We start from the raw sequence: 23323 nt of genomic DNA, 5'->3' as shown, positions 1-23323 counted from the left end.
AAACCCAAACTGAGGTGAAACAAAATGAATGCGTTAAATGTACCTATATTGCTGTGCTGTGAAATGCTTTCTGCTGCTCAATGTCTAACATCCGAGTTCTTCCACAGCAGCATCTGTTATTCAGCCAGGAGAAGTTTGCTGCAGAGTTAACAGTCACGACAGGCTAGGTGAGATGAAAACATCTTTCTTTTTTACCATTTGCATTTCTTGGCCATTTTCTGTGCTAGATGTTTGCCCAGTTTGTCCTGCTGGTGTCCCATGTAGGCTACAAAAGGGTTGTAGTCACTATAATGTTAAATTGAGACAAAAAGAAAAAAAAAAAAAAAACTAAACGGTTGTGGCATGTGTGGCTAAAGAAACAAAAGAACTGTCATTCATCAGGACTTCGACACTAAGCACTAACAGAGAGACAAGTGATGAAGGGGCTCTAAGAACCCCAAAGCAGGAAAAAAAAAAAAAAAATCTCTGTGGACTCCCATTTTTCCTGCAAATTGGGAAGCTGGGTAATCAACAAAAGACACAGCACCTCCTTGAAAGATGGCTTGGGAGAAAGATTGCAAGACTACAGAGAAAAGAAAAAAAAAATAATCCCTGAGCTATCCCATGCGTCTAGAGAGCATTGGGGTATCCAGAGCCCAGCAGCTCCGTCAGAGGCTGGGGCCGGGGGGAAGGGGGGGGGAGGGGCGCGAAGGCTGTTGTGTTTTTTTGGTTTTTTTTTTGGTTTGTTTTTTTTTTTTTTTTGAGCTGGTGTGATGTGAGGAGTCCCTGCATTACACCACAAGATGATTTTTTTTTTTTTTTTTTTTTTTCAGTCAAGAAGCAAACAGTATTTCCTAATGTGCATGGGAGGGCTCTAGCATGGCTGATGCCACCACACGTGGCTCCTGGTTTGCCAGGAATAAGCAGGCAGCCAGGAAGCCAGCACATGGCAGGAGACCCGCTCCGAGGGTGCGCAGAGCCGGGGTGTGAGCAGGATTAATTAGCCCTCATTACGGGCCAGCTCAGGGAATGTCGCATGACGGTAATTAGCTCAAACACAGTGGACCAAAGGATTATTTTGACATTTTAGGCCTGAATGTGGCATTTCCAGGGACTCTTGCCTGTACTGCCCTGTTTCAGTCCCCACCCATGGGAGTGAGGGTGTGTGGTTCACCGCTGACCCCCAAACTAGAAGGAAAGAACATGTCAGAGAGGGAGAGGCTTTCAAATTCCCCACTAAGCCCCTAGTTGCTGCAGGTGGGCTCAGCACTGAGCATCCCTCACCCTATCACCCTCTCCTTGCCTTTCCCTGAGCATCCCTCACCCCACCACCCCCTCCTTGCGTTTCCCTGAGCATCCCTCACCCCATCACCCCCTCCTTGCCTTTCCCTGAGCATCCCTCACCCTATCACCCTCTCCTTGCCTTTCCCTGAGCATCCCTCACCCTATCACCCTCTCCTTGCCTTTCCCTGAGCATCCCTCACCCCATCACCCTCTCCTTGTCTTTCCCCGTGTTCCCCCCCCCACACCTGTCTGCTTGTCACTGAAATCTCTGCCACCCCCTCACAGAGCACATGCCTCATTGTTTCCATCTGACAGCACGGATTTCAGGAGTGTTTCTCACTCTGTTTCATATTTTAAAGCAAGCAGCCATCCCTCCTTCCCTTTATCCTCTAACTCTTCCCTAATAAATACGATCACTTCATCCTGCGAGACCTGAAAAACCGTTTCCGAAATTCCCCCGGCAACGAGTACAGTAACACAAGCCTATAAATATAAATAATTATGATAAAAAGGCATAAAAAATGCCCGACTTGGGTCAAACGTACTCACACAGTGACACTAGCCACAAATAACTCCACAGCGCCGGAATGTCGCTGGAAAAGCCGAATACAGAGCAGCTAGCTTGGTGCCCGTAACTGTCAGACTCCCAGTTCGGCCAGGCCATATTTTATTGATAGCAGAGCAAACACAGGCATAATCCATCCCCTACCTTTCCTGCTTCGTGAAAAATCCCATCCATCCCCCAGGGAAGCAGGGATGGAAAAACCAGTGCTGTGAACGTGAGGTGAAAGTACAAGACAGAAAGCACAGTCCCAGGCTGTGTTTCTCACACATCATATGCTAAGTTCAATTTTCCAAAAGCTTTGTTTTATTTTTAAAGGTAACATCTTTATTATTAGTATTATATTTATTAGTTGTTATCATTATTATTATGCAGAGATGAGATTTTTTTTTTTCCCCCTTTGATCACAGAGCAAACAGTTTGCTTTTGAAAATGTTAATGGAGTCCTGATTTAAAACATTTTTTTTTCTTCACTTTTTGTTTGTTTGTTTGTTTTTTAAAACGTTGCAACAGGCAGGATCTGGGGTTCGATCTCCTCGTCCTACACAAAGAAAAGATTCTGGAGTTCAGACTCCTAGCCACTACCGGTAGGTCCTGCCTTGCTCAGCTGTCGTCATCTCAGTGTGGTTTGGGTAGGTGGGTGGGAGGGGAGAAGTTGGAAGAAGGGAGGGTATTTATCAGCTATGTCGAGTCTTGGTTAACAACTTTGCCTCCGTTCATGGTTGGCGTCCCTGAACTTTTTCTGGAGCGTCCTTGTTTTTCTCCAATTTCATGCAGCGATGGCTCTCTGTACATGCACACTGCAAACAGAAAAGACACCCATTAACAGCCCTGAAGCCACAGACATCAGGGACCAGAATGAATTATTTCTTTGTCTATGAGGCTGAAATTCCAGCCCCAATACAAACACACATGCTTGCAGAAGCCTCGGTGACCCAGCAGCAGGTCCTGTCACCTGCCCTCGCTGCCTGTCACATCCTCCTCCTGTCTCTGGATCCCTCCAAAGGCACAGACAGAAACAGGGGATTTCTCACAGGTAAGTCTTACTCGTTTTTCCTGCATTTTTTACTGTTTTTTTCAGGGTATGTTCATATATACAAAACAAACACTCCAGTTCACAGCATCATGTTTTGCCTCGAGATGCTGATTATAATCTAATACCAGGTCCAAGAATTCCCTGCTCCCCAGTCCTTAACCTCTAAAAAGAAGCCCTTGAGACCCTTGAATCACACCTACGCTTGCATCTGCGCCATCCAAGCCTTCTGGGTGTTGAGCTCTGGATCTGGAGATGGTGACTCAAGCCCATGTGGCTCCTCTGGCCAAGAGCTGAGGTCTGCTCTAAGCACTTGTTATTTTTCCCCTGTAAATCAAGACAGACAGCCAAAGCCGAGGCCATGAGCAGGCACATGGGGACAAGCTCAGTGACAAGCCAGGAGCCATCCCAGCTCTGCGTGGTCACCTGGGGACAGGGTGGATGGAGAGCACCTTCTCTCCAGACCCTGGCTAAGCAACACCTGTCCTTGCTGGAGCCTAGACAGCCTGAGCAGGCAACGTCTGCACGTGACATGGCACATCCCACCTTCTGTGCAGCATAACGCATTCATCCAACCCAACACGTGGACCAAGTCCTCACGGCTGTCCTTGTGCCATGTCCCAGAGCAGGGACACATGCTGAGCTGCTCAGCATCGCGCACCAAAGGGAGCATCCCTGGTGAGCTCATCACAAATGTGGTGAGGCATGGATGGGATTGAAACAGGGAGGCATCCCAAGGGCAGGCACACTGGAGTTGAGAACTTGAGGTAAGTCCAGGCTGCAAATGTCACCCCTGGATCTTTGCAAAAAATTAGGACAGAAAGAAATGATTGTGTACTGCTTCATTTTGTAAAGGTGCCACTTCAAAAGAAATGGCACAGCGCTCCAACACAGCATAGAGCCCATCAGGTTTTGCTTCTGGGTAATCAACAAGAACAAAACTTCAAAAATTATCTGAAGAAATTAAAAAAAAAATACCCCACGTATAAAAGGCGACAGAAGTGCTGATGTTTATAACCTCCCCTGATCTGCAAATAAATCCTGCATTTTGCAGGCTGCAAATGGCAATTGCTCTGCATTTTACTCCTAGCTAGAGAAACAGTTATAGCAACAATACAGGACAGAGATAAAGTGCAGCCAACGGTGTATTAATACGGGGGATATTGCATTGAATATATGAGCAGTGAAAAAATATGACTTTTTCCCATAGAGCACTTTTCACGCAAGGTTTTCCAAGCAGGTTAAACACACACACTAGCTGGGTCTCCCAGCATGGCTGCAAGAAAGCTACTGCTCTGCAAACTGTTATTGCTACTGGAACAATTTTTTTTTAAATTAAAATGAGAAAAAAAGAGAAAATCAATGACTTTGTCCATGGGTCTGGGCCAGGATGAGCAATACCAGGACTATCAATGCTGTGTGCTCCAAAGAAAGCGTGTAGTGTGGTGGCAACAGGCGGACAAGGGCTGTGACATCCCCTTCCTGCTGCTGAGCTGCCCCTCGCACCTCGGCGGGTGTCCCTCCACAACCTGGTGATGGTGAATTTGCCTGTTGGGGCAAGGTACCTGATAAAAATCTTACAGAACAGTAGGAAAAGGCTAACAGCTGAGAAAAACCTGCGCCCTTGTGATCTCTTAGCCTGAGCTACAGAACCTTTTGATGACACTGAGGATGCACAGCACTTCTGTGACCGACATTATCCTCTGATGTGATGTTTACCAGCAGAGCTGGGTATTTGTGCCCATGTTGCCCCAGTGCCCCTGATGTTCCACACACAAAGTTCTGCCTCACGTGCAGTACAAATTATAAGTTTATCTTCCAGTCTAGTGCATGATACAAGGACTGACATAGGGCATGGCTGGAGGCTGCTCACATTGTGCTGGGAAAGTATCTGTACGAGACAGGCTGTGCCAACAGACCGTGCCAGGAACCCTGTAGCAGCATAGCACAAGCCTAGAGCATCAGTGTATGCAGCATTGATACGGCATCAGGCACAAGATAGTGTCTGGATAAGCTGAAAGAGGGCAGATTTAGAGGAGATATCAGGAAGAAATTTTTCACTGTGTGGGTGGTGAGGCAGTGGCCCAGGGTGCCCAGAGAAGCTGTGGATGCCCCATCCCTGGAGGGGTTCAAGGCCAGGCTGGATGAGGCTTTGGGCAACCTGGGCTGGTGGAAGGTGTGTCTGCACTGAGCTCCAGCCATCGCTCCGCAGTGGCTGCAAACCCCTGGGCATCACGCCACGCCGGTGTGTGCACACAGACACCCGCTGTCCATGCACGCAGCTGTGCACGCGTGGGGTTTAAAGGACAGTGTGACATGTTGTGCCACACGGGCTTTGGGAGGGCAGCTTGTTCCTCCTTGTACCGAGGAAGCTTGAGAGTGACTCACGCGCAGAGACGTTAGTCATGGAGCGGGGAGGGGGAGGCGTTTGCAAATGGACCGGTGTGAGTTCCCAAATCCTCCCAGCTTTTAAGGACATCTCTGTACATCCTTTGCAGCAGCAGCCACCAACAGGTCTGTTTGGGGTGAAGACACACTGCTCCTGTCACCTGCGTCAAGGGAAAGCAGCAGCAGTGCGACAGGCAGCGTGCCCAGAGTCGGGAGGTCTGCTGGTGCCCAGAGCACGAGGCAGCGTTGGAAGGATGAGCAGTTTGGCTGGAACAAGACTCCTCTCCCTGCTTTGCCTCGCTTCTCCCTCCCACCCACACCCACCCACCCAGCCAAACACAGCCTGTATGTCTGGAAACCCAGCTACTGCTTTGGAGCTTCAATCAGAGAACCAGCTCCTATGTCCCAGATTCCAATCAACACACCCATATCCAGGCTTTAATGGGAAAGCGCCGTTAGCTGGATCCGCGGTAGAGCCGCAGGCGTCAATGGAAGGGGGTGAGCAGCAGCGGAGCCGTGCCCGTGGCTGGTTCTTGCAGCTTTTGACTCCCTGCTTCCCTGCTAACCAGCAGTGCCTGCCGTTTGCACAGACAAGGGAACAATTCTGAGCAAACAAACAACTTGCCAACTAGACAGGAATGAGACTGGAGGCACAAGGGGGAAGGAGGCAGCGGGGAGCATCCTTCCCGAAGGCACGGAGGGGACTGTCACCCAGGAACAGCTCCATCTCTCACCTGTGTGCTGGCACAGGATCCCAGCCCCATTTCTCATTTCTGCTTCCCAGGCATGGCACTGGCACACCACCCACCCAGGGAAACCAGCAACACCCTGCGTGGCTTCCTGGGCGTCAGGGACCGGCTGAGTTTGGAAGCACGCACCATACTGTGTCCTGTTCCTACTGCTTCTTGCTTGGCATCGCTGCAAGCTGAGGAGGTTCAGGGGATGCAACAAACTACGAGGAAAAGCTTATTAAAGGATCTTGGATATACCCCAGCCAGCTTCCCTCCTGGCTTTCCCTGCCCCACACCCTAGAGTTAGGAGGAACCCGATTTTTTCCAAGTTGCCATTTAGGAGGCAGGCAGGTCGCTAGCCCTGCGGGATGACAACAGCCCTGCTGGCAGCCCGGGGTCTGGGCAGTGATGGGGACAGGTCCCCTGGCAGGCAGCCCAGAGATGGGCTCCTTCCCTTGACGGATGCCACAGCTCTGGGCGTCGGGATCTGCAGCAGCAGCAGCATCAGCTCATGCTTCGGTGGAGAGAATTAATTGACTGAGCAGCAGCGAGGGGCAGGATGGAGCAGGTGAGTATGCACCCTCGTTTGCTGCCTCTAATGACTGTGTTCTAAGCCTGGTCCCAGCTGATGCGTTTGAGCTCCCTGTCTAGCGGCTAAATGTGCAGGATGCTGCCAGATGGAATCCCAGTTTGTTCAGGTAAGAAATGCAGGACATGATGACAAAAAGACAAGCAAAAGCATGGTTAAAATACATTGCATTTAGCCTTCTAATAAGATGATCAGGAGTTTGACAGATGAACAAGTGATTTAAGTGTGGGACTGAAAACATCCCAAATATTGCCCACTTGAAAGACTGACCCAAAAGAGGAGCTGTGTTCACAAAGACTGATAAAGAGGGTGGGGTTTGGGTTTGTTTTTTAAAAGAACATTTTTTTGGGATGTTTTGTAGATTAAGATGACCCCTTTGAAGCATTTTCACTAGGCCTACCACATCTTCCTGCTCAACAGTGTCTTGTACCTCTCTCTGCAGCATCTGAGAATTCTGCTTCAGAAAAAACCGGGATGTGGCATCCCTGGGAAAACACGCTGGGAAAGATCTGGCTGCTGTTCCTCGCACACGGATACTCATCTGTGGTAGTAAATGGATCAGACTAGTAATTAATGGGTCACCTTCATATCTGAGACGTGATCACATCACGAGGGCTGAAGCACCATGGGTTCGGAGTTAGGAGCAGCTCTCTGACTCAGATGGAGGAAGCGTTGTCCTCTGCTTTCCGTGGCCAGATTTGTCACCTGGGCCAGGTGAGAGATGAAATGTAGCTCTTTTGGGAGAGTAATATGGAAATGGTGTCTCCAAGGAGAAGGGAAACGTAAATAACAGAGGACATCCACAATAAGCATCTGATAAAATTCTCACTGAAGTGACTGGAAGAGTCTCCCCTTGTTTGAGATGGGTTTGGATATTTAAAGAACAAGAGGTGCCATGGACGGCAGTGTTTGTTCAGTCTGTATGTCTGCACTTTAAGAGCTCATTTAGCTCCAATGATCAGCGATCAGAAATAAAAATATCCAAAGAAATGTGTCTTGTATATGTGTTTTTAACCAAAACTGGGACCACACAGTGCATGAGCTGCTGCCTGCCAGGCTGTTCGCCTTGGCTTTGCCTGTGCACAGATGGGAGAGGAACTGAATGTTTCCCCTGTTTTTATAAGTTTTTTGTGCTTTTATATTGATTAAGCTTAATGCTATTTCCAAAACCAAACAAATCCTACCTACACTAAATAAATTTAAAAAAAACCCTCCTACTAACCAACAACCCAAAACTTTTACAGTTGTTATCCAGTGACTTTTGCACAGAACACCTCCAGCATCCTGACAAACGACAGGAGTCAAAACACGCTGGGGGATGAGCACAGCATGGAGCCGTAGCTGCTGGAAGCCACAGAGAACACCCATAGGTACACAGATACCACTGCTTATACATGCACACGTACATACATGTTGTCCTTAGAAACTACCTGGGAGGATATTTCATATTTGTTAGTTTACTGCTCATTTGCATCTCTGAGGAGAGGACTTCTGAATTCAGAACGGGAGTCAAATGAGCTCTGGGAGCAATTTGGGCTTTTTTTGGTGTTGCCTTTCCCTGTGAACCCTCTCTTCACTAAGCTGCTGCACAATTTTTTCTGCACACAGCAAACACCTGGGAAGTTTCATCTTGGAGATAATTGCTATTGAAGTGGTGGGTGAAGTGATTCCTAGCAACGTATGCAACACCTCTCCTTCTCCCAGGGGACCAGATTCCTCCTTGCATCCATCCCGGTGTCACCCATCCCATGGCAGGGCTGGTGCTGGTGGGGGCACTGGAGCAGAAGGAAGCCTGGGTGTATTGCTGCAGCCGGGAGCTGCAAAGCACTGGCCTGAATAAGCAGCAAAGCCCACGTGCTGGAGCACACCACAGCACTGAGCAGAAGGGACACGCAAATACAGCAGGGAAGGGCTTGAAATACCTCCTTAGAGTCATGATAAAGAGAAAGAAGCCATTAAAACTGGGGAGGAATTGCCCCTTTCCTGCTACATCTCTGCTCACAAGCTCTGTTCGTGGAGACTTTGATGGATGCAGCACAGAGAAGTCACGTGGAGCTGAGAACATTTTACTCCAGCCCTCCCTGCAAGCCTCTGCTCCCTACAGTGAATCTCAGGCTGGGGAACAGAGTCCTCCGTCTGGTGTCACAGTCCCAGACAGCTGAAGGCTTTGGGAAGCTGACACGTGCCTGGGCTTGGGAGGCTGCCAGCCCTTTGATGCAGCAGCGCTCGCTGAGGCTGACTGCAAAGCATGTGGAGGAGGGAAGGGGTGGAAGAGCCCTTCATGGGGCTGCCAACTTCCAAAGCGCTCGCTCGGGAGGTTATGTGACAGTTGTGATTGAAGCAAGCGTGGGAGGATGCCACTGCAGGAAAGGGAAGCTCTCGGGCTGGGCTGGGTTTTTGCAAAATGAAAGCCAGCGCGGCATTCGCTGCACTGAGAGCTCTGCTGTGGGTCAGCACCTCTATTAAGGCAAGGCTTGCGGTGGGGAGAGCCAGGAGAATGGCCTAGTTTAATGCATGCAGAAGACAGCTACTGAGCCGTTCAGCACTGCACCGCGCATGCTACATCAAAGAAGAATCCAGGATTCAAAGGAACCCACTGATCAGTGCCAGCACCCTGCCAGGCAGCAAAGAAATACCAGAAGGAGCTGGAAAGCCAGCTGTGAAAGCCAGCGCTTGCTAAAGACTCTCAGCCAAGGCAGGAGAGGAGGAGACAGAAGAGAAGCTGGTGACCGACCCCATGCCTGATGCAAGCCCTGTTCCTTAGCAAAACCCAGCGAGGGCTGAGGGCACCTCAAACAAACACAAAAGGCTCCCGGCTGCAGAAAAGCTGTTGAAAGCACAGGACAAGAGGCTCCAGGCTGTTCTCTGCTCCTCCATCTCCTGTGCAAAGACCACAGACTCTCTGGGGATGCGCAGTTGAATTTCTCTCATCATGGTCCAACCAATGATTTCAGCCTGCCTTCCCAAACTGGCCTCTCGCCTGCCCCTGCGCCGGAGCTGGCAAGTTGTTCAAACAGCTCCTAGGGCATGGACCTAGCCTACAGCCTCCATCACTCCTGAGCAGTAAGCATCCGTTCATCCCTCCTCCCCATGTGTGCAGCCCTGACCCACAGCCAGCATAGGGGCAGCGAGAGGGGGCACAGAGCTGTGCATCTGAGGACAGCCCCAGGCTGCTGGGACCCTGAGGTGGCCACGGGCAGGACCAAGATGGGGTCAGGAAGGTGTACCTATTTTGGGGATGGAGAAGTAGTGCTTTTTCCAAGCAACACAAAGAAAGAGGTCTCCTTCGACTCTTCTCTAAAGTAACAAGTGATAGGACAAGAGGAAACGGCCTCAAGTTGCACCAGGGGAGGTCTAGGCTGGATATTAGGAAAAATTTCTTCACTGCAAGAGTGCTCAGGCATTGGAACAGGCTGGCCCGGGGCGGGGGGGGGGGCCCGTCCCTCGGGGGGGGGAAGAATCCCTGGAGGGGGTCAAGAAACGTGTAGATGTGGTGCTGAGGGACATGGGTTAGTGGGTTGGGTGGTGTTGGGTTGACGGTTGGACTTGATGATCCTTGAGGTCTTTTCCAATCTTAATGAGTCTATGATTCTATGAATCAAGTTAATACCTGCTAAGTACCAGGTCCATCACCCTGCATCTCTCCATTTACCAGGGGCCAGCCCCTAAAAAGCAAAATGCCCTGGCACGAGCCTGCAGCAGGAGCGCAGAACTTCAGCTCCATGACTTTCACTGGAGCCTCACACTGTGATGCCAACACATGGAGTGACAGCATCTCATCTAACTTTGGACATCTATGACCAGGTTTCTCTACCCGCCAGTGACTAACCAGGATGTCTTTACATATGAGAAAACACAGATTTAAGTCATCTTAGGGTAGATGTATAAAGTACATGCACAGCTGTGCTGGTAGGACCCATTTCTCTTCCCTGACTACAAATAGTGCATCAAAGTCTCAAATCAGGTGAGAGAAATCCTGTCTCTACGGACTCTACATGGGACTGGAAACCAACTGAATGATGTTGGGAGAATTCTCACAGAGAACCCAACATTACGGTCATTGCTGGATCAGATTCCTTTTGAACCGTTGCCCGCTCAAGGGCTGCTTTCCTTTCCCAGAAACTTCTCATGTTGCTGGGCTTTCAAATTCATCCTTTAGCACCCCAAAGCTGAGGAACCCCTTTGGGACAGCATGCAAAGTTTATAATAAAGGAAAGAAATAAAATGAAATGCTGACAGTGCATTTTTCTGAGATGTTACAAATATTCTCCTTCCTTTCTGCTCTTGCAGCCCAACACCCCCACCCAGGACCCCCCCAAATCTGCAGTTGCAAACTCCCCCATCCCCACACCCCACTGATGGAGGCAGCGGGCCGATTCCATACCTTCAATGGGTTTGGGTACAAAATGTGATGAGGGCTTGGTTTTTTTCACTCGGTTTCCCTTCATAATTTGACCTTCTTTATTGAGTCCCAGGAACCACGCTCGGCCGGATTCTTGCTGCCGGTACAGCGTGGAAGAATAAATAACGTAGTAGTTTTCAAAGACAGATTCCTTAAATTTGCACTCTGGCGTGAAAACATCCTGCAGTGAGAGAGAAGAAAAAGCAAGGGAAGGAATTAATCGCCGATCTCCTAAATGAGGCATCACTGAGCGATACACGACAGTCACGCATTGCAGCGAGCTTAACGACAGAAAACAACAGGCATCAGCAACCCCAGCTCCCAGCGAGACCACACACCTAGAAAACTCCCCACAAGGCAAGGCTCTCCTTCCCTGGCACAGCTATGGTTTGCAAAACAGCCTACAGCGAATGGGCATGAAAAATGCAGGAAAAATCAGGAATTTGCCAGGATTGAGGCTGAAATACTGAGCAAAAAGAAAAAAAAAAAAAAGAGCTGAGGAGCAAAGAGACAGGCTTGCTGCTCAGCTGCTGCTCCCAGTGCCTTTGCCTGGCTTTGCTCCCACCTTCCCTGCGATGGAAGAGAAATGTGCAATGGGCATTGTCGAAAACATTGAGGTTTCTTCAAATTCTTATGGGCAAAAGGCAGTTTATCAGAGGCATTAGAGTGGATTCGGAGAAACGGGAGTACAAACGCAGGTAAACTATTTTATTTCCAAAAGCAACAAGAGGAAGTGCTGGCACAAAGCCTGGAAATCTTTCAATAAAAAGAAAGAATTAATTTTAAATATTTGTGACGCAAGTATTTCTTTAGATGGTCCCACACCTGCCCAGGAGCAGAGGACACGTGGGTCTGGCCGAAGCATCCCCAGAAAAGTCTGAAAGTCTCAAGGAGGAAACTACACTCAGCTATGGACCAAAATCTGTCACATCCCAGCAACTTTTCAAGGCTTTTAACAACAGCAAAATATCAAACCTTTTTTAAAAGAGCTGGCTGGCCAGGGGACTCTGTGGCAGTGGGCTCCCAGACCTCCACTGAGTCAGACACAACTGTTGGTGGGTTGGTTTTTTTTTCCCCAGACTTTGATTCTGGGCAGAAAATTCATCCTGGCCAAACAAATTATCCCACTAGTTTCCATCAAACTATGACATTCTTGCAAAAAGAGCTCAAACTACAAGGAATATGCATTTTCTCAAGAAAAATTCTTTTCACCAAGAAAAAAAAAAAATCCCTTTTTTTTCTAGGACCTAGACAAGGTATCTCAGAGCCCCGGGAGGGAAGGCTGGTGCTGCTACAGCCAAGCGATGCTCTCTCCAGCCCTGGCCACTCAGAAGTGCTTGGGAGCTCCTCCACCCTTGCTAATGGAAAACCCATCACCACCATCTGAGCAAAGCATCTGGAGTAATGCCACACATTTCCTCCAGACCTCATTTAAGAGTGAACATTTTGACCGTTCAGCAACACTCAGGTGTGTATTCCCAAGCGCTCTGGGGGTTATATAAAGTGTTGCTGGTCTGACAATAAATCCCACGTGCAACAGACCTGCGGAGCCAGGCAGGCTTGAAGCCACGGAGATAAAGCGCAGGAGAAAGTGCGGAGCTGTGCTGCACACGTGAAGTTTGCATTAATCATTAACACCACGCGGATAAAACCACTGTCAGCCCAACGGGTCATCCTGCCCTGTCTGAAGGAGTCTCCCTTGGTGGAGAAATAAGTATTTTAGGAAGAGAGTGAAACAAGAGAGATCTGGGCTCAGCCAGGCAGCAAAGCTCACGATGGAGAGCGACTCTAAATCCAAACTGGACAACTCAATCCCCTTTCCCATGCCTTGGTTACCCCATTAATAAAAACTTATCAAGAAAATGCCGTTTAGAGGGATGGAAAAGTTGGCAGGCTGTGAAGGATAGCTACCAACTTGACCAAAACCATGGAATTTACTGTGCGTGAGATATCCGCATCCTCAACGTCTGTTTTAATTTCAGCGTGGGGAAAAAAGACTATTTTTTACTTTCGGTGAAGAAGAAATATAAAAGCTAGTGCATTTTGAAAATGTCATTTCAGAAAGGAAAAAAAAAATCTAGATTTTGTTTAAGTTACTGAAAATAAAGTTTTCATAAAAGCAGATGCCATACTGTACATCCACTTGTACCAACAAAGCAGCAAAATTATTCTATTATTTTGAAGCAAATGTATCGAAAAACATCAGCCTAATGAAGATTTAAGAAAAATAAAGAAAAAATAGTTATTTCCTTTCCATGTTTAAGCTCCTGCACAAGCAGACAAAACTGCCCCATTGTTTTTGTGAGATGGCTGGTTGATTCCTCAGTGCCCACAATTCAGCTGAACCAGCACTTCAGGACACTAACCACGGCCACACCGCCAAGAGACATCCCAGCTCCATCCATTCAGCAGTTTAGAAAACCCACAGATTTGACAGCTAAGTTCTAGTTAAATAATGCTGGTTTTATCATTATTATTATTATCCTCCTCCTGATGTATATCACCTCTTCATCCACAGCCAGTGTCCCATTGTGCCACCAAGGGACAAGCACAGACCGGGACGCGATTCATCCTGCCACCAAATGGGACGTGCCGCAGGCTCTTCACAGGTTTGAGCTCCAGAAACCTTTGGTACGGGCACCACCATGTGCAGACATGACACAAAGAACAAGCAGGTGGAGAAGGAAGAACCCATTGACCAGAAAGGAGATGGGACAGAGAAGCAGGACATGGGCCACTCTCCCAAGCACCACTTGAGGATATCTGGAGTGTCCTCTAAAGCTATTTAACGCGCAAACCCTTATGTTTTGCTTCCTTGGTATCTCCTTGGTGGCCAACGTCAAGCCTTCAGCTCCATCGCGTCCCTCAGTTTCCACACATGCCTCTTGCTGGTGGCTTTGGGACTACCAATAACAAAAGGCTCTTGAGATATTAATGGCAGAACCTGTCTACAAGCTTTACTGTCAAGATTAATTGTGGCAATTATGTCGAATGTGGTGGGAACTGCTGTTTCAGCTGTCTTAGAATACAAAGAGCCGGGAAGATAGAAGAAAGTGCAGGTAAGCTTAACGGGCTGCACACTAATCAAGCAGTTCTTGCGGCCACTGCTGCACAGACCAAAATCTGAGATAACTGAAGGCATTTCTGGAAGATCACTGAGCTATTGGCCAGACCTCTGGGGCACACAAGCTTTTTTTGTTTGGTTGGTTTGGTTTTTAAGATGAATCCAGTGCTTATGAAAAATGCTGGATGAGCAAAGCTGGAGTCCAATGCTTTCTCTTCATCCCCCACACACACAGAGTGGGTAAAACCAGCACAGGGATCCCCAGGCTGTGTCCCCCACGTGCTTCTGATGGGATGCAAGGACATCCTCCTCCAGAGGCAATGGCATGGTAAGCCCTGGGGTCAGGAGCTCCCATCTCACTCACAGGCTTATAACAAACCCCACTCAACTATTTTCCCAATTTTCTCCTGCAAGGACATCCTCCTCCAGAGGCAATGGCATGGTAAGCCCTGGGGTCAGGAGCTCCCATCTCACTCTCTCTTGGAGCAGGGACCTTTTGAAACAGGCTTATAACGAACCCCACTCAACTATTTTCCCTATTTTCTCCTTGATAGAAGTGGCATGACCAGGTACAAGACAGTGAGAAGACAGATGGCGTCATCTTTTAATCACCATTTTGTTTTTTTTTTTTCTTTTTCAGTCTTTAAACAAATAAATAAATTGTGACACTATTTTCTGTACAAACTCCACAGAGCTCTGAGTTCCCTGTCAGTACCATCATGAACTCAGCTCACTCAGGAAACCCACCAGTTCTCCTCATTAAAGAGCATTCTTGTGATGTGGAGAGAAAAAACGTTTGTCTATTTTTATTTTCCTGTGAAATATATGTCTTCGACTAAATTATTTTTGCATACAATTAAAAAAAAATATTTATTTGTTTCCTATTTGGAGATTTAGAGCCTGAGGCATTTTGTTAAATGTCTACAGATATTAGTGAAACCAGTTTGAAAAAGCAAATCTTTAATTGTTAAACTAAAAACCTGCACGAAATATTTGTAAAAGAAATGTTAGTAATTTACGTGCAAACTGATTAGTATCTGCCTGCAACTTGTTCTCTGCATCTCAATCCAATCCTTTGAACAATTCCAGTAAGAAGAGTAATTAGATTTGCTTTGAAAAACAAACATAGGTTTGGTTTGTGCTAACTCTAGTTTTATTGGGAATTGCACAGTCTAGGAAAAAACGAAATTCTAGCTATCACACAGAAAATTAGGGGGACCACATTCAACGGAACTCAGAATCAAAGAAGGGAGCTAAAAGGATGCAGCTGACATCTGGGGGGATTCAGGGTGTCAGACCCGCTCAGGGGGGGTACAAGGTACCACAGATTGCCCCAAAAGCTACTTCTTGTTTAGAAAAACAAGATGTTTCATTTATCCTTGACCCCAGCTTCATGTCCTGCCATCTGTAGATGGAAACGTGGACAGGACTTGCAGGCACAAGCCAATCTCTGTATCACCTTGGCCAGCCTGGTCCTCCAGGGAGGTGCTGGGAATGTCTGGCCCCATCTGCCCCCCTCCCACCCCGCAGCACAAGCCAGGGGGGGATTTTGTGAGAGGATGGATTTTTTTTTTTTTTCTAATCTACCTCAGCTTTCAGCTGCCATGGTCAGGGAAATCTAACCCAGCCTTGAGTTTGACTGGACTCTCCACTGGCACCCTCATCATCCTCAGCTGGGGAGTGCACAGAAAGAGTCCCACCATAAGCAACAGCATGGTGCTCCTGGATACTGACCAGGAGAGCGAGCTATTTGCTCCCTTGTTGGTTAAGACCAAGCTCTGAGGGGCACAGAAGCCCCTGGTGTCCCCAGACCATGGCAGAAATGGGGAGAGGTTTCCACGTGCAATGCTCAGGGACAGCCAGGAAGCCAGCAGAAGACTGTCACCAGCTGCTGTATTCAAACCCAGCTGCTCGCTCAGCGCTCCCCTGGACTGGGACACTTCTGTGTGTTGCTTACCATTTCCCTGCAAACACTCTCAAAATTGCCAGTAAATAAAGATCTCTCTTTTTTTTTTTTCTCCCTCAAGATCTCCTTTTACTATAACCCAGAGGAGAATAGCAAAATATACACATCCACATGCAAACCTAACGACTTAATAAATTCAGTCACTGAAACTAGCAGCAATAAAAGAAAAAGCCCATTCTGCAAGTAGTTTCTGCCACAGTTTAGGAAAAGGGATGTTAATTATGAGAGTTGAAATATCTAACTAACACGCTCCCAGAGTAACAGTTTCCCTTTGTTTACAGCACTTACGGGTTTCTCTTTTATGTTCTGCACAATTACTGAGCCAGATCTTCAGCCGGGATAAAAGCACTAAACTGCACCAAAGCCTTTCCTCCCGGAGAATCTGGCTCAGGATACGAACTGATGTTAGTGTTAATACTTATTGCTCATCAGTGACATTTAAAACATATTAAGTAGGAATCATAAATATCATCACAGCGATCAGCAGTGGCATTTCATTGCGGTTGCAGAGGCAGAACATGGAACAACGGGATCGTGTTCACTCTAAGCACTGCTCCATCCCAGGGGAGAGGATGGCACTGCAGAGGAGCACCTCCTTTACTTTTCCCCAGTAAAACCCATTCTATGCTCCCCACCGACCTCGGCCAGAGCAGGGTTTAACCAACACCCCTCTGATACCAAGAGCACCGAGAATTTCAGCGTTTCATTACGCACAGACTCGTGCGGATAAACAAAGACACTGGATCCTCAGAATCACAGAACCATTAAGGTTGGAAAAGACCTCAAGAATCATCAAGTCCAACCATCACGTTGGGGCTCCCAGATGAAATGCAAATGCCCAACTCTCATTTAAATCTGTGGAAGTTCAGAGACTAAACGTGTCTCTGAACACCGGAGAATTTGTGACCACAAACCTCATACAGCAGCACTTGCTCCTGGCACACCCATACTCCCAGGTCAGGAACCACCCAGGTCCTGGTCCCAGGATAAGCCCTACGCACAGGCAGGGATGCCCTGTGTACCGCCCGATCGAGGGCAGCGTTCTCCTGCCTCGGTGTAGCTTCTTCCGTGACCTAGGGTTGCATCTGTCTGGAAATGCCTTAAAATAATGGTAGCTAAGATCTCTCTTGGCATGCGATCAAGAACCGCAAATGTGCATCCAAACTTTACATCTCATCACATCTTTGTCCATATGGCAGGTGATATTCTACTGTTCACACTCCAATTTTCCTCCCCCTTCTAGCTCCAGAAGAGATTGGTGACAAGTCTTCTCGGTGGCCTTTTAGAAGTAGGAGAGAGCAGATATGTTTTAAAACAACAAGCTGCTACATGGGAGTACGCAGCTCTGCCGCAGAGCAGAGATTCACTTGATGAGACAATATGGTACCTCCAAGTATTCTGACTCTGCCTGGACCATCTGCGGGTTGGAGGGAGCACATTTTCAACTAAATCACCATCCCTGCAGGTCTGTTCCCCAGCTCTGGGAGCTGAGAAGCAGCGTTAGCAAGCAATCCAACTGACTGCCTCTGAAAAATATAACTAGAGGGCTATCTGTCCTCCCTTTTGTGGGAGCTCGCTGTGCTCAAGGTGAGTATTTGTATGGTTGCCTTCATCTCAAAACATCCAAGCAAGAGATGGAGTGCAGGTCTGCTAAACCTTGTGAGGTGACCCAATATTCCTGGACAGGCAAAAAAGTCTGGACGAGCCTCTGTAATTAAGCAGCAGATCTTTATCTGTGGATACAAGCTGTGCTAAAGCACCCTTCTGTGTTCAAGGACTGATTAAATTATTCATGTGAACACAGGAAGTTTGTGAATGCTGGAGACAAAGGTGTGATTGCAGCATGGACGTGCCCAAGGTAACCCTGCAGCAGCAAGGACATCTGCCTGGGAACACAGCAGAGCACTGACCAAAACCCACGGCAGGTTCTGCAAGACACGCTGAGCTCCCTTCTGTCCTGCCTCACTGATTGTTCACATCAAAACCACCTCGTATAGATCCACACAAGCTACGGTTGCAAATCTGGCTCCAAGGCAGATGAAGCCAGTGAGTTTTGGGGATCCAAATTCAGACCTGTCCATCCCACCATACCTCAGTCTTGTGTCCTTCTGCTTCCAGCTCTTGGCCTGACCACCACGCAGGCACATGTTTACCAAGTATTTCAATAAAGATAAAAATCCCCAAATTCACTACACTGGCCTTTGGCGAGCTGCTCATGCAATCCCAATAGGAACACAACTTCCAGCTTAATGAGAGCTGACACGAACAGAACTCGGGATGACTCTACAAGCCAGGCTGCTCCCTTCCATATGTCCCTGAAGAGCTTGGGTGAGAGAACAGGCTCCGGGAGTAAGCTCTGGGTACCAAGGACCTCGCAGCTCTGTGTACAGCGTTAGTTGGGCAAGGCTCTGCATCGAGCAACTCACTGATGGGGCACACAGAGCAAGTGACATTTTTTGTCTTTTGCTTCAGTTCTTCTTAACGATGGACCCCAACTTTGAATTTGGATGGAATAAATATTTTTCCCCCCCCCCCCTTTTTTTTTAAATATAGTGTGTACTTGGATTTTAATTGATTGATTTGTTCTTTAATTTCGGATCTTATTTCAAGCTGGAATTTTGAAGCTTTTTAAAATGTGGAGCTGTTATGAACTGGAGTAGTGACGGTAGCATAGCTCATCCACATGGCACTTGGCCCATCCAGTTGAGCATCACTCTTCCAGAAAAGCAACTGCTTCCTACAAACGGGATTTTCTGATAGCATTGTCTCTGGTATTGCATTCCTGGCAACCTGGGCACCTGGTGATACCCCAGGAAAATTTCTAACCTGGGAATCCCAACTCATCCAATGTCTTCTCTACATTCTGGTTTTCTGGCAAAGCATCTGAAATTCATAAGCACATTACCAGCTCTGCTTACTCCAAAACAGTATCCAGAAATACATCTTTGCATTCAGAGATAGTGATCATGAGACAAGATGGGACAAGATGAAGATATGGCAGTTGCATACAAGAAAAACAAGATTTCCTAAATTAGCATCGTACTGGCTCATCTGCTAAAGCCTGAAATAACTGTGAAGAAAAATAATAATGTAAGAACCCTGGAAACACAGCCAGATGGGATGCTTTGAACCTGTGACCTCTCTATAGGGCCAGAGAGAGTTTCTTGGCATAATTTTGAGCCTGAGCACAGGGCACAATAAATTGATTTATGGTTACTTTTGCAGCATTGCTATTTGTATTACAGTTGATAATAATAATAACAATGTATAAACTAAAATAATGATTATGCATTTATAACCATGATTTCATTTTCTTCTGATAGTCCAAAGAAACCTCTTAGTGAAAAATTAGCAGTGAATATTAGATTTACCATGCTATTATTTATATGAAAATAATCCTCAAAAGCTCAAAGCAGAGTACGAATGCTTCGGGCATTTAACAAAAACACCCTCTCCATGGCAGGAGTACGGGGAAGCCCTCTTACTTTCTCCATTTTTGTGCTGAGAACCTGAGCACTGAAAGACCAGCTGGCTCGCTGGGTGTTCTGTAAAACAACGTGTCAGAGAAGGTAGAGAAACGTATTTCCCTCGGGTTGCAGTTCAGTTTCTCAGGCAGAAGCCCTCTCTGATATAAATGCAATAGTGCAGTTATAACAATGTCGGGGAGAAGGGGACAGTCCTTGTAAGGCAGAGTCTCCGGTGCTCGCTCTCACCCGACAGTACAGCCCTGCACGGAGCATTGGTCTGAAGAAAGAAAATGGCCTCGGACCAATTTTCTGTGTAGCTCATTTTCTGCAGTAACATGCCACGTGGGCAGAAGATAAGAGGACTTGCCAAGGAGCTCACCAGGCCCATTACAACCATCAGCTGCTGATGTTCTGAGACAGCCTCTCTGCTCTGACTCCTCAATCCAAAGCACCAGCCTCGGTGGAAACACACCATCCCTGATGCTCTCCCTATCTCTCCTAACGCTGGGAAGATCTCTCCTGCATTAAAGCAATTTCAGAGCTGTCATGACCAGGGCTGGAAATTCAATTTCTTTGCTGCTAAAACTTCCAACCTTGAAAACAAGTGGTGTTGGATTATTAATATTTTGACAGCTTACTGACAGGTTGGCTACCACTGGCCAATTAACAGCAAGCCCTGTGGTCTAGAGCATCAACTGAGGCTGGATGGAGCTGGTGTTCGACAGGCAGGATCTTACAACCAAGACGAAATGTTATGAAATGTGACAATATATGTGGTTTTTCCCTGCCCCTTGTACCAGCTGCTGCGGCACCTACGCAGAGAAGAGGAAAGGTTCACAGCATGTTCTTGGGTGGAGGCCAGCTCTGCTGCCCATGGGGTGAGCCAAAGGGAACCCACTGAGATACGTGCCTCAAAGCCTGGCTCCCAGCAATGTTTCTGCTGACAAAGCCAGCAAAAAAGGTCAATGGTGCTTCCTTAAAATCTGCCAGGGGTGCTTGCCCCATCTCTGATGGGAGTTGCTTTGCCACAGCCACGGAAACCATGTGCCCAACACACGAGCCCTCTGCTCATCGTCCCAGCCAACACACGAGCCCTCTGCTCATCGTCCCAGCCAACACACGAGCCCTCTGCTCATCGTCCCAGCCAACACACATGCTACAAAGGAAGACTCTGAGGAGGGGCTGCAGGCACATTTCTGTTGGTCCTGAGCATCATTTACTGCCAGCGGAGAGAGTTTGTTGGTGAATACCTGTCACGTAACTGAGGCATCAGATTTTAATTCCTGGGAGCAGGCTCCTCTGCTGGTCCTGACTCCTCCACGCTCTGTGTCCTTAAGCCAGATGCTTTGGGCTAGCATCCCATCTAATATTCTTTAAATTGCTCATTGTGTATGAAGAGCCTGTCTTTGGTTGTGTACAAGAGGGATATCCAGACAGAGGAATGAATAAGCCTCCAGCTCCTCAGAACATTTTTGGGAGAGGAAAAGAGGAGAAAGAAAGGTGTTTGGCATGAAGTGCAGACAGTCCTTTGTTCATTTATTTTCTGAGAATTCAGAAAATCAGCCAACGCTGCTGTGACAGAAGTCCCATGCACATACTGTCCACGGTATCTCTGCATAGCCTGAAAGAGCTGACAAACCTCACAGCCCAGAACAACTTCACAGGGACAACTGGCCTTATTTATACCCTGACTGGATTTCCACAATACGTACATCCTGAACAATCTGACTCGTTCTTTTTCTGCTAGTTCCCTTTTGATGTGCAATAACCCATGGACAATGCACAAACATCCTGAATGGACCCGAACGACACCGCAGCTTAGATCGGACTGTTCCAGTGCATGCCACCAAGCGACCCAGCGCAGCTGACACTTTGCTTCCCAGGAAGCAGCCAGATGGAAGTATATCATCAGGGATTTTGCCATAGTGGTATAGTGAAATTTTTCACTCTGTTGCATGCTTTGCTCGAGAACTCAGATTAGTTTTGGCATCTGATCCTGTTCAGAAGCCAACTAATGACTGCAACTTCCAATCTAAGATAATAAAGTCACTCTAGAGAGAGTAATATAACACACTAACTCTATCTGGCACAGCGCACAGCAGAGCAGGAGACCATTTTATTTTGTTACTAGTATACAGAACACTGTGGAACCGTCTTTAAATTATATGACCCAAAATACATCAACAAAGCAATCCAGAGTTAAAAACCGCTGTTTTCCTATTCGTAGCCACTTACTGCAGCATGCAGGCTCCATCAGATCCAGGGTTTACAATCAGATCTGTAGATATTTGATTTTTTTGTGCCTACAACGCAGGACTGAATGCCTGGAGTGGAACTGCTGGTGGCAAGGGCTGGACACTCGCACTGTACACATTTCAGGATGGCTTTGGTCTGCTCTAGCTGCCACCTGGTCCCATGGGCTAAACATCTGGTATTTTAGGGATGCTCCCAGAGGGCACCCTTCAGTTTAGCTTCATCCAAAAGGAATCCAGCTTGCACAGCTTAAGATCACTCTGTGGTGCCAAAGAGTGGGCAATGTGAGGGGGACTGGTGGGGTTGCTCCACAAGTCCCCTGGTCTGACCTGAAACACCAATCCCAGCGATGGCTGGGAGACTGGCTTACTGCAACGGAGTGTCATAAAGGAGGATGGATGCGAAATGTCAGTGAGCTACTGCACACTGGTGATCCTTAAAAGGAGCCGAGGGTCCCCTGTGTACTCTGATCTAAACATGAACAAGAATCCTTCCAAAAAGCACTTCCCACCATCATCCCCAAAGAGAAACAGCTCCATCAGCAATAACAACACAAACGGTCCCTTGTTCCGCCTGTCTGTTTGCATCTCGGTACCTTGCTTGCGGAAAGCCTGGAGTTTACTACATGTCACAGCTGGATCCTTCAGAGGTCTGAAAATATCTTTCTTAGCATGATCAATTTTAAAGAAATCTTGTTGATCTGTTCTAGCAGATGAGGGGGAAGGAAACCTCAGGGCTGTCCTGGCTGTAGCACTGAAGAAGGAACGTGTCGTTACTGCTTTCTTTTGTGCTACTGAGAAAAAAAAAAAAGAAAAAGAAAGAAAAAAAGAAAAAAGAAAGAAAAAAGAAAGAAAAAAGAAAAAAAAAGAAAAATGAAAAAAGAAAAAAAAGAAGAAAAAAGAAAAAGAAAAAAGAAAAAAGAAAAAAAAAAGAAAAAAGAAAAAAAAGAAAAAAAACACAAAAGAGAAACCATTTGCTCATTGGCATACCAGCCCTTTCTGACTATCCACAATATTTCATAGTTTTCACATGTTTTCATCAACGCTAAGTCCTGAATCATTAGCGCAGCAACAAGAGCGGAACTGGATCCTCTCCGAAGCACCAAAGCTGGACTACACACTCTGTTCGAGGAACAAACAGTGATTCACGGATGTTCCCATTAAAGTGGATATGATGACTTTCATAACAAGGGAAACGAAGGAGAAGATTAGAAGTCCCGTGGGAACATAACACCTGGCGCTAGGAGAAAAAGACACAAAGATAACCTGTCCCGAAGGGTCTCATTTAACTCAGCCAAAGGCAGGGACTTCATACAAGCAGAGTGATTTAGCAGAACTCTGTTACGTGATGATGTGTTCATACCAATGGACCTCAACAGTCACTTCTGCCCCTACAGTCTACAGTGTCGGGGTCAGCATCAGGCACACAGGGTCCCATCCTGCCCAAATCTGTCACCCAGGCCATGAAGGGCTGGCAGCGTGGTTCACAACATGAAAGCATTTGGAAGGTGTAAAACCTGTGAAGCGGAAATTCAATCAGGCAAGTGGCAAATACTTATAAAATCATCAGACTTTATCTACTGGTTTTACACTCCTGCATCTCTGC

General features: G+C 47.3%; 1 protein-coding gene across 1 annotated transcript; it reads right to left on the bottom strand.

The window, feature by feature from the left end:
* Positions 1-2282: 2282 nt before the first annotated feature.
* Positions 2283-11149, bottom strand: LOC104463268 (fibroblast growth factor 12; the record flags this gene model as incomplete). The annotated part of the gene is made up of 2 exons (XM_010075518.1): positions 2283-2625; positions 10951-11149. Coding segments are annotated over 2 exons (318 nt in total), but the record flags the coding sequence as incomplete, so codon positions are not given.
* Positions 11150-23323: the final 12174 nt, after the last annotated feature.

The sequence above is a fragment of the Pterocles gutturalis genome, unplaced genomic scaffold (genome assembly GCF_000699245.1).
Source record: "Pterocles gutturalis isolate BGI_N339 unplaced genomic scaffold, ASM69924v1 scaffold30977, whole genome shotgun sequence".
Classification (NCBI taxonomy): Eukaryota; Metazoa; Chordata; class Aves; order Pterocliformes; family Pteroclidae; genus Pterocles; species Pterocles gutturalis.
Note: the sequence above shows the minus strand (reverse complement) of the source record. Positions and strands in the feature narration are given on the sequence as shown.